This window comes from Armigeres subalbatus, chromosome 1 (genome assembly GCF_024139115.2).
Source record: "Armigeres subalbatus isolate Guangzhou_Male chromosome 1, GZ_Asu_2, whole genome shotgun sequence".
NCBI classification, from domain to species: domain Eukaryota; kingdom Metazoa; phylum Arthropoda; class Insecta; order Diptera; family Culicidae; genus Armigeres; species Armigeres subalbatus.
Genome location: NC_085139.1, coordinates 165330739 through 165346454, shown reverse-complemented (window position 1 = coordinate 165346454; position 15716 = coordinate 165330739). Strand labels below are relative to the sequence as shown.

Below are 15716 nucleotides of genomic sequence, written 5' to 3'. Positions count from 1 at the left end.
AATGTGGTGGATTTATTGATGCAGCTGCTCACTTTCGTGTTTGAGAAGTTCTCCCCGTCGTACTGTACGGCAAAACTAATGTAGTTCGCACGTCGTACTGTACGCAAAACTAATGTAGTTCCGAGCTTATCTTGCTTGATCAAGACCTTGCTGATGTGCTACACTAGATGGTGCCGAACGACCGCTATTTTTGTGGTGTACCTGAAGAACTGAATACTATGAACCGGATTCCAGAGCCTACAATCTTCAAATCAACGGAGCCAAGGAGGAAATCAAGCGGTTTGATCAGCGATGTGCGAATGGTAAAGGATCTGAAGCTGCCGCAACAAACATCGGATATGACCAAATTCTACGAGGAGTATCCACACCTTCAAGATTTGCCGATTGATTCATATCGAGATGTGCAGCCACGTCTTCTTCTTATTCTTTTTCAATGGCTCTACATTCCAACTGGTACTTGACCTGCTTTTCAACTTAGTATTCTATTAGCATTTTCTCAGTTATTAATTGAAAACTTTTCTATGCCAGCTATTGCATGAATATGTATCTAGTGTGGCAAGTACAAGGATACACTGGAGGACAAGACGACCGGCACGAAGCAAATTTACACCATAACAGCTTTCACATTTGACCATGTAACACTGACGCAGGAGAAAAACTCCAGCAAGCGATGAAGTGTACGCCATGCAGGTAATGACTTTCGAAGCATGCTGCTCTACAACTTCTGCGCAGTTCGTGAAGAACACTAATTCCGACCGACTAAGTGATGAACTTTGTATTAAACTTAAAAAATCACTCTACGAAAGCTAGTGCCGACCAATTCGCGAACGAATATCCGGAGGTGCATCAAACCATCATAAAGTCCCAATACCTCGTCGATATGCTAGACAGGTAGGCATCGGCAAGAAATATCTTGATCTGTCCTTCGAAATAGCCACGGAGAAAGTTGTAGGCATGTGGTGGAACACGACCGACGATATTTTCACTTACAAAGTGGGATGGAATCGCTACAAACCGGCTCTGTTAAGAAGTGACCGAAGGCCAATGAAGCGGGAAGTTTTATGTGTTTTGTGACCATTTTTGATCCGCTAGGGCTGATGTATCTGTCGTATCTAAAGATCCGGTCCGGTATTAAGTTACACCATTCAAACCATTGCAATCATAAAGTATATCATTCGTTTATGCACTCCGTGTATAATATGTGCGAATTATTGCGTAGAATGTTCGCAATTTATGAAAGCTTTCGGCATCTGTTTGATTGAAACCTCGGACAGCAGCTGCGTTAGATTTATATTTCGTACACAACGATTCGTACCTCGGAAACCTGAATACACAGTTCCGAGGAGAATAATTGCCAATACCTCTAACTAATGAATCCTTTCGATCCAGTTTGATGAAACATTTCGACGAAATATTTCAGAAAATTTCCCATACGAATTGAAGCGTCCGAAGTTGGAATATTTCCGAATTTAATTATCCACGATACCTTTCACCCGCCTGCCTCGCAGTGCTCTCACAACCACGTCACGTACGTCGAAATTGGCTATTTCAGTCTAATCGAAGTCACAGTCGGCAGAAAAGTAGAAATGCTTGCAACATTCCTGACTATTCAAGCGATCCACCTGGAAAACGCACACTCCCTTAGCACAAGCTCCTGTATTATGGCATTCTGAAAACTCATAGCCCGCCGCTGATCACTCCAATGTCTACAGCGACCACGGCACGAACTTTGTAGGCGTGAATAGAGAGTTGATGGAAATCGACGAAGCTATGAACAAGCGCGAATTCATGAACGAATTCCGGAGTTCCGGAATCGAGAGGCTCTTCAATCCGCCGCTCACACCACATATGGGTGGTAGCTGGGAGCGGCTGACCCGGGATTATTACGAAAGGCCGTATCACAACAACAGCGTTTATACCTTGGTTTATACGTTTTTGTTTTTAGCGGGAACTATAAATTTTGGCTGTGAAATCCGTATTGAGCACGAACTGTCGCCTAGCACACAACCTGCTCGCCTGGCAGTTCAAACACCAGGACGACTATTTATCGTTCAAAGCTGTATGAGGCGCGTAGATCAGGGATGTATCGAGGCATGCATAAATACTATGCATTACGTATGTACGACAGGGTTATAAAGCACCCTCTCACATTGGCGAATGGAAATTTCCTTTGTTCAATGAAAAAAGTAAACCACATTATCGTTTGTCAAACGACTCAATTCGCAAACGGGGTTCACTAGTGCGGTGAAGTCGTGCCTTAATTAGCAAACGACCAATATAAGAGCAAGTTGGTTACCTTTAATGGAAGATCAAACACGGATACAACCGAAGGGATTTTGAGCGATGGATCTCAGCACGCTTGTGGAGCGTGCGTCTACATTTATAGTACTAGCTTCGGCTTCAGAATAGCCAAGCATGTTTGTAATTCCGGAATTACAAGAATTCATTTGAGAAATCCTCGAGGCCAATTACGCTTGCAGCAGTAGCACGTTATGTCGAAGCACCCAATCGCACTCTATTCAGTTGCCACTGGGCTCTAACGTATGTTATAATTGTCGTTCTAAAGATGGACTCATCGGACTCGTGTAAGTCATTCAAGCAGACTGCTTCAGCGAAATAGGTATATGCCTAGCTGAAGCTGAACTAGATCTAAGAATACCACCCCTGAAAATTGAAAACTCTATGTCTGTATCCGTTTCCCAGATAAACTTCTCCATGATCAAAATCACGTTCACACGTTGACTAAAATTGCGTTTCCAACAAACAGCATTCGTAAAAAGTATGTGGGTATAAATGAATAAAAACACGTTAAATTATAAAGCAAATCCAGATTACAAAAAAACTGGATGCATTTTTTTTAAATACCAAAATTAAAAAAAAAATGTCGTTTTTATTCGTTGCAGGCCTTGTACATGTGGACACGGAAGCGCCGGTTGCTCAAAGTGTGGCAGTTGCAGTGCTTGTGTGGCGTCTCAAGAAAGCGGATCTCTGCCGTTTGGTAATTTTGTAGTACACTTTTCAATAGGCGTGTTATTTTAAATCATTGATATTCTCCACAGAAAACAATGCTGACATTCAGTCCAACGCAGAAAAGGTTAAGGAAATTCTACAACGGAGATACGAGAACCTTCGCCATGGCGAAGAAGGCAATCAATTCTCCGATACCGATACGCCTCGCGTAATTCCTGTTCCACCTCAAAGAGTCGAACTGGCCACGAAAAGTCCTATCGTTCAAATCAGTTGTGGTCTTCATCATACGGTGGTGTTGACTCTGTCAGGAGAGGTGTTTACCTTCGGTAGCAACCAGTACGGACAGCTGGGAACCGGCGATTTGCAACCTATTTCTGGTGCCCATTTGGTCAAAATACCGCAGATGGTGAACCAAGTGGCAGCCGGTAGCAATCACACGGTAATTTTGACTACGAAGGGAATTGTATACACGTTCGGAAACTATCAGAAAGGACAACTTGGTAGATTACCGGGTGAAACTAATTTGGGAGGTGCAGCTGACTTGTTCGGTGGTAATGCTTCGGGGAGAGCGGACCAAGCTAACGAAAGAGCATCAGTAGCGGACATCCTGCTTCAAAGACAGAAATTTCTTTGGAATTGCTCACCCGGAGCTGTTACGTGAGTAGACTTATTGTCTTTCCTTTATATTACTAAATCAAAACTATTTGTTCATATAATATAAAATGCAAACCAAAACTCATTCTTTCACAGTGGTATTGGACCATCAACGGGCAAGAAAGCATCCTGGATTGGAGCTAGTGGTGATCAAACGTTCATCAAAATTGACGAATCTCTCGTCAATGCTTCGATGCTGTCTAAATTCAATGTAGTTGCTGATAAGAACACTATTTTGTTGATCCCGAACAATCAGTATCAACTGAACTCAATTGCCATCAATCGGCGTAACGGCAACTGTAAAGCCCACAACATCAACCAGTTTGATTTCAGGGTTTTGTTTGATAGAATGGACGAGAAAGATGCGTTCGGAAGGAAGAAATCCAAGGCTCAACAGCAAGCTCCGCCACAGCCGTACCACAACGTGGAAGCTTTGCACGAAAACCAGGAACTGGTTCTGTCCGATTCAGACCTGTGCTACGAATCGAAATATGGCTTAGATTCGCATAAACAACCAACCGTTAGTCTTGCGTTCGCTATGGATCCTTGCTTTGGAGTTCTTTGGGGCTTCGATAGTGTTTCCAAAACCATGATGTACTTCAACGTAATAGCTTCAGAAATTTCACCTGGTTCGGAGGTAATATCAGAATTTATGTTATTTGAATTACATTAATATATAAAAGAACTTCTAATCTTACAGAATGCCAAAGATCTAATTGCAATTTTAACACCGGAAATTGCTCTTCCTACACAATCGGATTATGAAGTGACCCGTTACCAGGCCTCACTTAACATCCTTGCTACGCTTGATATTCTTACCACTAATCAAAAAGTTCTGTATGTAACTCGAAAAAAATTAGGTCGTCGATATATTTTTTTAAAAATTTCTATTTTTTAGCAAAACATGTTTCGTACCCTCCGAAGTGGTACTCAAAATAAGTATCGACGGGAAAGAAAACAGTGAATACAATACAGTGTGTCGGTTTGAAAACTTTGGAGGCGGTTGGGGTTATTCCAGCTACAGCGTAGAAGCTATTCGTTTTATGTGCGATACGGATGTTATTGTTGGTAAGTCACCATCACCACTTTAATGATTTTCTCTGTTCAGCTAAGATTTTCAAATTCCGCATCTTCTATTTAAGCTGGCTTCGGTATGTACGGAGGACGCGGTGAGTACACCTGCAAGTTAAAACTATTCGACCAAGGATACGACGGTGGTGCTAACGAAAAAGATGGCATACTCATATCAGAAGTAGAGGAAATTCCCTTTGAATGTCCTGCCAAATGTAAATTCAACATAACGCTACCCAGTCCGGTAACGATAAGCGCCAAGCGGTGGTACCTGGTGCTGACTAAAATCTCTGGCCCATCGTCAGATTGCGGTTCTTCCGGACAGTCGACTGTAACCACCTCGGACAATGTGGTGTTTCACTTCAAAACCTCGAAAAAGGCGAACAACGGTACGAATGTAAACGCCGGACAAATTCCATCCATTCTGTATCGAACACTGTCGCAGAACAGTAAAGCCGTATTTCCATCTGTTGCTGCTGACCCCGTGTGCAAGTTGTCTAAGGTGTTCGCCAATTCACTGACGAAGGATTGCTTCGAAAGTCTGGTCATGTTGTTGAATTGGTCCTGGAGCTCGTTCAAAGTATCGACAACGGATATGCTAGAAACGGTAAGAATAACAATTTTATCAAAAAATCCGATTTGCAAACACTGTTAGTTTTTTTAACGTAGGAAATTTATTTATTGTTCTGAATCAATTGAATTATCTATTACTTGCAGTAGCATATGTTTTCATCAATTGAGCTTATCCTGAGTCTCGTATGAGGTGGGGCGTTTCGAATGAAGTGAGAACTGTTGATATCTCGTCCCGATTGAATTACACGGCCGTCTCACGTGACACGTGTCGAAATCCACAATTCTCGAGTCATTCAAATAAATTATGAATTCTGTTTAATCACTCACTTACTCACTGATGGATCCTGAGTTCCCTGGGGGGTACATAGGGCCAACGTAGGAGATCTCCATCCTGAGCTGCTGCTTGATTTAGCTTTGAGCTATCTGCAGTTGGTACGATATACTGCCGGGCCGGATTCCACTCCGGCGCTTGCCTGGATGTGGTGGCCGCAGCGGTTTTTGATGGCATCGTCGATGAATCTCATCATTTCAGATGAAATTGTGAAGCCACCAGGCACGAATTACAAACCGTAGACCAAGTCGTACTGGCGTACAACAATACAGTTTTTAAGGCAAAGACAGCTCTAGCTTTCTTGATCCGTATACCTATGTCGATCGTAGTATCGCGTGCGAAGCGAACAGGCTTCCATGATATTGAGAGTTTTCGACCTGTTCCGCTGCTTGTTGCCCGGCTACCGTAAAGTTGGAGGGTATGACAAACTCATGCGACTTCCTCACGTCCTTACGTCCTCCCAACTACATCTCCTTACTCTTTTCGACTCATGGTCGCCACGACATATTTTCAAGAGGGACATACGAGACTTATCGCAGCAGAAGCGGACAAAACAATAGTAAACCAACTGGCATGTAACCGAGGGCTTAGCTTTATTAACAGAAAATAAATGTACCTAATACATTTTATATTTTATTTATTGTAGGTTCATCGTTCAGGTTAGTTTATGGATGTTTGTTCGATGCAGCTGTTAAATGATTTGGGTACCTCAAAAGTAGTCATACGACAAGATGACCATTGACAAGATGGCTTATTTTAATGGATTTGCTCATTTTTCTGTTCGGCATTTTCTTGCGGGAGACGCAACATACTCCGGCCGCGTTGGGACGTTGCGTTTCAACTAACTGTTCGTTCTGTCGTTCAGCAGGCGTTGATTATCCTCTGTTGACAGAATAGACAGTTTCGTTATGGGGCGTCTGTAGTTAGCTCCTTCACTCAGAATGTCTACAACTCGGACCAAGTTATCGGAACCGGTGTACACCGATGTGATTCGGCCGAGTTTCCAACGAAGCGGCGGTCGATTCTTGTCGTGTAGAAGTACCACTATTCCTGGTTTTACGTTGTCGATCGTAGTCCAATTCTTCTTGCGTGGTTGTAGGCTTGTCAAGTACTCTCTCTGGACCAAGCTCGCCAGAATGTTCTCGCATGAGCTGCCAACGAGATAGTCGGTTGATATTTGCGTCCTGGATCGATGGTTCTGGTATCGCATTAATGGGACGACCAGTCAAGAAATGAGCTGGCGTGATCACCTCAGGGTCTGTCGGGTCGGGCGAGAATTTAACACTGCTTGGATCTCGCGCAATACAGTACACATCTCCTCAAAAGTAAGCAAAAAGTTGCTTACAATTCGTTTCAGATGAGTCTTCGTCGATTTTACGGCAGCTTCCCATAAGCCGCCGCGCCGAACTCTGGTGCTCCAGTGCCATTCGATTTCCTTTATCTGGCAATACTGGATGCAAGGATGTTATCGATCATTTAGTAATCTGCGTTCGATCATTTAGTAGTTTGTCAATAACTCATTCCAGAGGCCTAATTTCAAAATGTATTGTATGGTGGACTTTTAGTGCGATGGTTTTTCTACAACTCTCCTTAACAGGTCGATGTTCGAATTCCACTATTAAAGGAGTTACGGTGCTCACGATAACCAATCACGTTACTCTCACGATAACCAATAACGATTGGCGAAGTTCGCAGATGGTTAACCATTTTTTCAGGTTTCGTTCAGTTGTCTTCTTCTTCGAGTTAGTCACGTAGCGTAGAATCCATGCGATGATTCGTTGTAGTTTGCGGAAAGACTCATATTTTCCAAATACTGGTAGTGCTTCTTCGATGATTGCTGCTGTTGTCACTATTGTTGCTTTTAGCTCGGGCAACTCGTTGTCGGAAAGTTCGTCTGGCGATTCTATCTCGATGATCGGTTCGTTGATAAACTTGGGACCGTTCCACCACAGACAGTCCGCTCGTGATGAGATTGATTGGTAGTTGGCCTCTCAAAATGATGTCCGCCGGGTTGAGATGAGTACGTAAGGTACAGTGGGGCAAGTGGGTAAAGGAAATCGTATATTTCATGTTCATCAAGTCATAAAAGTTGAATATAATATTGAAATTGATCATATTTATGACATAACGAATCATCTATCCAATCTTTATATGCCTACGAACAAGATCTTTGAAAAATATTTTTAGGATACAAAATATTTGGAAAACAAAAAAATCGGTTTCAACTTTTCACTTGCCCCACATGTGGGGTAAGTGGAAAAATGATTTTACAAAGGAATTTTTCAATATAAGAACACATTTTCTGTTCATATATTGCATGCAAATGATAATTATGCTGAATAGAGCATAACTGTGATCTGTTGTGATGCTTTTTGACATCTCATAAAAGTCAAAGGGCACTAGAGTGCCTCCATTAAATGATTTTTATGTTTTTATATTTTCTTTACTTGAATTTTTTGAGATCTAATATCTCATCTCCATTTGTGTCTAACACTACTTACTATTTCAGGTTTATAATAAGATAATGAACTTTGGCGATAATGCAGAGAAATTATCTTTGAAATATTCATCAAACCTGGAATCATATTGTGTTTCATTAACAATCCACTTATGATTTCAGTAGAAGAGTCTAAATGAACAAATAAATAAATTTTATAAATTTAAAATAAATCATAATTGTTAATATATTTGCAATAGTAGTGATTCTTGTATTTCCCTGGGCTTTGGATTATAATTCTCCACAAATATTGATATATTTTAGGAGAATTGTAATCTGTGCTGGTAGGAGTCTACGAACTGGGGGTTGGAATCTATTTGAATACACATGAAGAAAGTGGTATAGATTTTGGGAATTGAATTGTAAGTTCGTATACTACTATTCGGTTTCCTCAATGACCGACAGGGTGCGTGCTACATGTCGCGGATAGAAGCTAAGGGAGGTGTGGTACAATTCGACTGAATTTATTGAATAAAGAGCCTTTTAATAGTCAGTCAATTGTGCTTAGCCTCCTATTGTGTTGTAACTGAATAATGTCAAAATAGGTAATCGATACAGACACCTCCTTTCACAACAATCTATAATTCATTTGAATGTATTCAACATTGGCTACGTAGTTTAATGTCCTATGCAACATAGTTTGAAGATACTATTTAGCTTATCCAAGTCTAGCATCCTGTACTAGAGAGTTTCTTTAGAAGAGACTTCACATATTTTTATCGTAGTCAACGTTTATTTAAAAATTAGTTATAAAATAAAGTTCTTTTTATTTCCTGCTAGATCAGTTACAAGACAACGTGGACCACATTGAGGAAAAAATATTCAATAAATCGATATTATCGTCGAAAGGCCCAGCTATGCTGTAACCAAATTTAATCACTTATTATATAAATCTCTAACTGAAATTAGGAAAAAAAAACAAGCTACTCAATTAAATCCGACTGATATTAAATATAACACTACACTAATTTGAGAATCTCATTTAAACGAACCTCATAAATAATAAAATGACATTTACTAATATCCATTCTTTTCATTATTTTCCCCACTATCTAACCCGATCTCAACTATAATAAATTATGATGGAGCTTCGAAATTAACAAGATTCCGAGCCAACACCAAATGCAGCATGATCCTACTAATATCGTCAGGAATCGGAAGAATCTGGAACGGTAAACACTTATTAACCCTCTCCCGCCCATGGTGTCTGTGGTGCACCATCAAATTTTGCACCTTCTAACCTTCATCGAATTGTTTCAACAACAAAAAGGAATATTGGACACATCTTTATGGTTCCATTAGACTGGAAATATAATCAATTTTGAGTACAAATAGTGAAACTATTGAAAACAATCAATTAACTATTGATTTACAATCAAAAACTTTTTTTTTCGTTTTCCACTAATTTTGGCTATGCCAAATAACTTTTGTTCTAGCATTTTTCTCAAAGATGATTCCTTCCTATTGAAATCTTTGAAAAAAGTCGTGGGCGGGAAAGGGTTAAAGCTAATAAGTGGTAAGTAAATAAAAAGAATACATACATGGTAAGTGCAAATAACTTATAACTTTATCATATTTTTATACCATTGCCTAAATGTATATATCATAATTGTTTACTTTGTAAATGATAACCATACTTTATATACCTACATGCACATTTGTGAAAAATGTATATATGTTTCTGTGAGTGTGTGTGTGTATATTATATCAAAACAATAACCTAAAAATTGATTTAGGAAATAGGTGGAAAATTATGCTGAAGTGTTGGTTAGGATGGTTACTGAGAAGTGCAAGATATAGTTGATGTAAAAATTGATGTAGCGGTGTTAGATGGTGTTGGCAGTCATGGGTCTACATTAAGTGAATCGACTCATCATTAAACACACGACTGCAATATATGTTCAACAAAATCGTGAGCAGTGACTTATATACTTATTAATACTATGTTTGCACTACGGTCTGAATAACATGTTATTCAAATTATCGACAAAAGAAAGCTCATCAAGATAGCAGAATAACATGTTACAAGGCCCTAGTGAAAACATAGTATAAATCGTGACGTGAATTTGGAAAGGTTGAACGGAATTAAGAACAAATATGGTTCCGACGATTTAGTAATTTGGTTTTGACCGTTTGGTTATTTTTCGGTGACTCGTTTCTGAGGCTGGTTTCCTGCTTAAGGGAGTTAAGATAGTGGAGGAGTTGTGAATGTGAAGAAAGAACGATATGGTGATAGTGACCGCAATAATTTTTGGTGATCATTAAAATTAACGTAATGATGGTAGGTAAATATGATGCGTGATTTCATTGCTTATACTGAGTGAAATGATTCGTAGTGGCAGAAAAACTTATATAGTTTTGTAAAGGTAAAGAAGAAGAAAATAGTGATGCTGATGTTAGTGATGGTATAGTTTGACAATACTAAGTGCTTATAATGATGGGGGTGGACTGTTATACAAATCCCTGTTTTCATCAACACGGCCCATAACAGTGACCACATGAGCAACATCGCTTAGGAACGTCTGTGTGATGATGAAAAACTGGGAGGCTCATAGAAGCCAATATGGGCGGGGTACAGTGTAGATTAATAGCAAGGGACAGCTGCCATTGTAACCACCAGAAAAAAAAAAAGAAAATAGTAGTGATTCTTGTATTTAAGGTGAAGGTGGATTGAATACCAAAACAAAGCTTTGAAAGTATTGGTACAAACTGTCGTATACTGTAGTAGTATTGGTGTCGTATTTATATAAAAAAACAAAGAATATTAGTAGGGTGGTTCAAAAAACGACCGAGCACCAACACGCTCACCAAAAACCGATTTGAACAAAAACTGGTTGAGCGCAAGTCGGTTCAAGTTTATATGAAAACTAATATGGGAAACTGGACCTTTTATTACGCTGGCTAAAGTGCCTCCCCCCCCAAACGCTGGGGAAAAGAGAACCCACATAGCTGAAAGAAACATTCCAGAGACTTCACTGAACGAAAACCGCACCGCAGAAAAAATCCATTGATATCGTAATACAAAAATAGCACTTTATACCCCACTCACCCCCATGTCACACCTTTTGTTTGAAGTATCTGCCCCTGGTGCGATAGATATCACAGACAAATTCTGGGTACATATTCTGTTGAATTGCACTGATGCCTTCTGAGAAGCCTAATTATCATGCTAAAGATTCGCAACCTCGATTAAAATCGTCTCCCAACTATTGGAACGACCATTCAATATGGATTGTATATGGAGTTAAATCTCTTGAATATTTCATCCAGTCATATGGTCTCCCCCCTCACCATCGCCCAATGACGGAGTGCCAGAATCAGAATAATGTTAAATTCAAGCTCGCCATATAAACTGTCATACAAACCTGAAACGACCTGTGCACGGTAAGCCTCTATTAAAACCAGCTCAAACCATCGGATGACACCCAAATTAAAAAATCATAGTCGACTGAGCGTGGCGGAGCAAAATTATTTTTTGAACCACCCTAGTTATTAGTTTGCTGCTGCCGGTGCCGTTGTTTACATTCGCTCCGCGATCAGTTTTTAATCGTTTTTTTCGGGCAAAAATAGCAGTTTATATTAAGTTTTTGGTTTGAACAAGTGACTGATTTCGAAAAATGATGTTTAATTTGCATTCCATCAACATTTCAGGCTGCTCATGTACGGAGAAGTGAGTAAAAACTTGATTTTTCAGTGCCCTTTGAGAAGAAGTGAAGTGCACTGAAAAACCCATTAAATCGCGAACAGCTAATAAATTGGCACGAAACTGCTGAGTTATGATATAATTCGAGCCGAAATACATGGGACTCTTTGGATTATCATTATCATTATCACTAGAAGTGAATAAATATGCTGTGAACAGGTTAGTAATTTGAATATTAAACTTTTTTTCGATGCTGTTCGATGCATTCGAATGTTAGTGGGAGAGGAGTGCGGGAGGTGTGGGGTTGACCCGTTGAAGGTCCGGTGCCATATTGACTGCCATCGTGGTACTTTTCCAACTATGTCCTTAAGCTGTATAAATAACAATTTTTCACGAATTATTTATCAAACATGGATTATTTAAAACACTGACACGCTTGGCACTTTGGATTCCTGATTTAGTATTACGACGTATCACTGTAATAACCAAAAGCCTTCGAATGAGTTCGAATTGGTTTTATTTGTTCATATACGCTTAATAGAAATTATCTGTATTTGGAAAAATAGAGAAATGCATTCAGTGTCGGAAAATTTTCACTTGCCCCACCCATGGCAAAAAACAGGCAAAGCAATAATTTTTTTTTTCAAAATTTTTGATGTTCATATCAATATTTTTGTGGCTGGAATTCAAAATTACAAAGAAAACCAACTTATCAATGCACTAATTGAATGTGTTATGGAAACCAACATAAAAAATATTTGTATTTATTGACACGCAAAACAACTTGTGCAAAAGATAAACTTGAAAGGTTAATAAACTTTTACTCTCGCATGTTGAAATGGTTCATTATTTCATGTTTCACTTATTCAAAGCATTGATTTGAATGGCCTTGTATGATTGCGAAGTGAAATTGAATAATTCTGTGCTTCATCAATGAAATACTTGCGTTTTTTTCACATTTACCCACTTACCCCACTGTACCTTAGTTCCACTGGTAGCTTCCAGTTAACCTTCGTATCTCTGCTGTGCGATTGCGAACAAAGATTTCAAGTTGGCTAGGATGCTTTTGAAGCCAACACAATTTGACTATCCGACCACAACGCTATCTGCTGGAATCTGATGTTGATGGTTGAAGTCACCTTGTCGATTAATCTCGCTAGTAGAAGAGCGGCGCATAATTCCTTGCGTGGAATCGTCATATCATGAAGAGGTGCCACCTTCGACTTGCTAGTTAGCAGTCTTGATGTGGCTTTGCCATCGGGGTTGATGCTTCTGATGTACAGACACGCTCCATATGCTTTAGTTGAGGCGTCCGCAAATCCATGCAGCTCGAACTCACTGTACCATCGATGCTTGCTCGGCGAGGAATAAAAAACTGTTTCAGCAAATGTAACGATTGTCGTAACTCGATCCATTGTTGGCTGATGATGTCGTCTACAAGAATATCCCAATCTTGCTTGTTGCGCCAAAGTTGCTGAACTAGCAATTTGGCAAGAACGATGGCTGGCGAAAATAATCCTATCAAATCGAAGAGTTTTACTACTTCGGAGTAAATTCTTCGCTTCGTCCACGGTCAGTTGTCAGTTGTGTATGACTGGATGTATGTCTCCAGCCAGGAGGAGCTCGTCGGATGTTGTGTCCCATAGAAGGCCAAGGACTTTGATGGCTTGATTGATGTCGCAGTCTTCCAATGGCTTTGGTGTTTGTCGGTTTTGATTCGGGATGGTTTCTAAAAACTTATCGGAATTGGAGCACCACTTGTGGATTGGGAATCCTGCCTTTCCCAACATCGTCGTCAGTTGTCGTTGAGCTTCGAGTGCGTCGTCGAGTGTGTTGGCACCAGACAAAATGTCGTCCACATAGCAGTCGTTTTTGATTATTTCGGCTGCTACAGGAAACTCCTTTCCTTCGTCATCGGCGAGTTGAACTAAACTCTTGGTAGCCTGGTAGGGTGCAGATGCGGTGCCATAGGTGACGGTTGTCAATTCTAGGACCTTCAAACGTTCGCTCGGGGATTCTCTCCAGAATATCCTTAGGTAATGGGTGTCGTCGGGATGCAATCGAATTTGACGGTACATTTTTGCTATGTCCGCCGTGAACACAAACCTATACGTCCGGAATCGTAGCATTATGGCATACAGTTCGCTTTGTACCACCGGTCCCACCAGTAGTACGTCGTTCAGTGATAAGCTGGATTCGGATGCTTTTGCGCTGGCATCGAAAACAACTCTGCATTTGGTGGTAGAATTGTTTGGTCGTAGTACTGCATGATGAGGCATGTAGTATCCTGGTCGCTTCGGGTCGTCGTTCGCTTCGTTGACATCTCGGCAGTGGAAGAGATCCTGGTACTCACGAATGAAATCTACGTACTGCGTCCTTAGTTCAGGGTTGCGTTGAAGTCGATTTTCAAGCATGTAAAATCGCTTTAATGCTAGCGATCTACAGCTTTCAAGTTGATGGGCGTTCTCCTTCAAGGGAAGTCTGACAACAAATCTCCCATCATTGTCTCGGAAGTGCGTTGCTGCAAAGTGTTCCTCGCATCGTTGTTTGTCGGTTGAATTCGATGATGCATTGGGAACTTCCTCTATTTCCTAAAATTTGTGCATCCAATCTTCGACATTTTGGATCGATGCTACTTGGGCGAAACGAATATCGTTGGATGGCGTGTCTGACTGGATTGCACCGGCAACCAGCCAACCAAGCTGAGATTCTCGTTACTCAGGAAGTCTATCGTCGATTGTGATGAGGCTTCATGAGCTTGAAGATGATCTCTACTCCAATCAGCATGTCGATGCCACCAGGTCGGAAAAATGATGGATAAGCAAGTTGGATGTAGCTGGGAATGTACCACCTCGTGACGTCGATGTTTCGAGAAGGGATAGTTCCAGTCACCTGCTTGGTGATCAAGCAATCCAGTTTGGTACGTAAATCGCTACAACGAGAACGAATTTCTAAGGATGTCCTATGACTGGCTGTCGTTCGAAGATCGTTTATCCCTGCTATCGGGACGTAGGCAGGTTGTCGTTGGATGCCAAGCGTATTGGCCATCTTCTCAGTGATGAAGTTCACCTGGGACCCTGAGTCGAAGAGAACGCGGCATGGCAGTAGTTCGTCGTGCTGATTTTTAACCAAGACTACTGCGGTTTGTAGCAATACGGTATGTGACGAGCGTCCATGGTTGCACGCAAAGGCGGTTGAAACTGATGAGTCGTTTGTCTTCGATAAGGTCGTGGTTGGCATCAGTTCTTCCTTCAAAACGGTTCGGGATTCTTGTTTCTGGTAGGCTTCGTCGTCGTGCAGCTGCGTATGATGTCGTTTTTGGCACTTTCGGCAACACTTCGTTGAGGGGCAATTGATTGATCGATGTCCTTTTCGCAGACAGTTAAAGCACACGCCGGCTGCGCGTACTTTTTCCATCTTCTCGTTGTACGCAAATGTGTTCAGCTTGTTGCATTGATAGTTGAAATGCGTACCGTTGCAAAAATCACATCTCTCTGTCGTCTCAGCTTCATTCGATGTAGCGGTGTGGGTTCGGCTGTAGTTTTTCGGAATTGGTGTTGTCTGTTTCGGCGCAGGGTTCGTCCTTGCAACTGATTGTTGATTAGCGGCTTCACATCGTTCTAGCATCTGACAATGTGACTTCAAGAAGTTTATCGTCTTCTTGTACGTCGGCAACTCACCCGATGCAAGTGATTGTTCCCAATGCTTCCGTGTTGATTTGTCTAGTGCAGCCGTTAGTAGATAAACTATAATTAGCTCCGATACACTAGACATCTGTTGCCCCAGGTACTCCAAACTATCGAAGTTCTTGGTGCACACGTCAAGAAGGCTCCTCAGTTCTATGCCGGCTTCAGACGTCATCTTCTTGAATGATAAGAGACCACGGATGTGCGTCTCTACTATCACTCTGGTGTTCTCAAATCGTTCCGTTAAGATGTTCCATGCTTGCGTGTAGTTACCATCGTTGATAGTCTTCG

At 41.0% G+C, this 15716-nt stretch overlaps 1 protein-coding gene across 1 annotated transcript in view; it reads left to right on the top strand.

Annotated features, from left to right (window-relative positions):
- Positions 1-15716, top strand: part of LOC134205483 (E3 ubiquitin-protein ligase highwire-like) — a 269802-nt gene that overhangs the window by 7196 nt on the left and 246890 nt on the right. The window contains exons 13-18 of the mRNA XM_062680761.1: positions 2904-2998; positions 3060-3627; positions 3721-4261; positions 4325-4461; positions 4523-4692; positions 4767-5302. Of these exons, the coding sequence (XP_062536745.1) occupies positions 2904-2998; positions 3060-3627; positions 3721-4261; positions 4325-4461; positions 4523-4692; positions 4767-5302 (2047 nt within the window). The remainder of the gene's footprint in view (positions 1-2903; positions 2999-3059; positions 3628-3720; positions 4262-4324; positions 4462-4522; positions 4693-4766; positions 5303-15716) is intronic.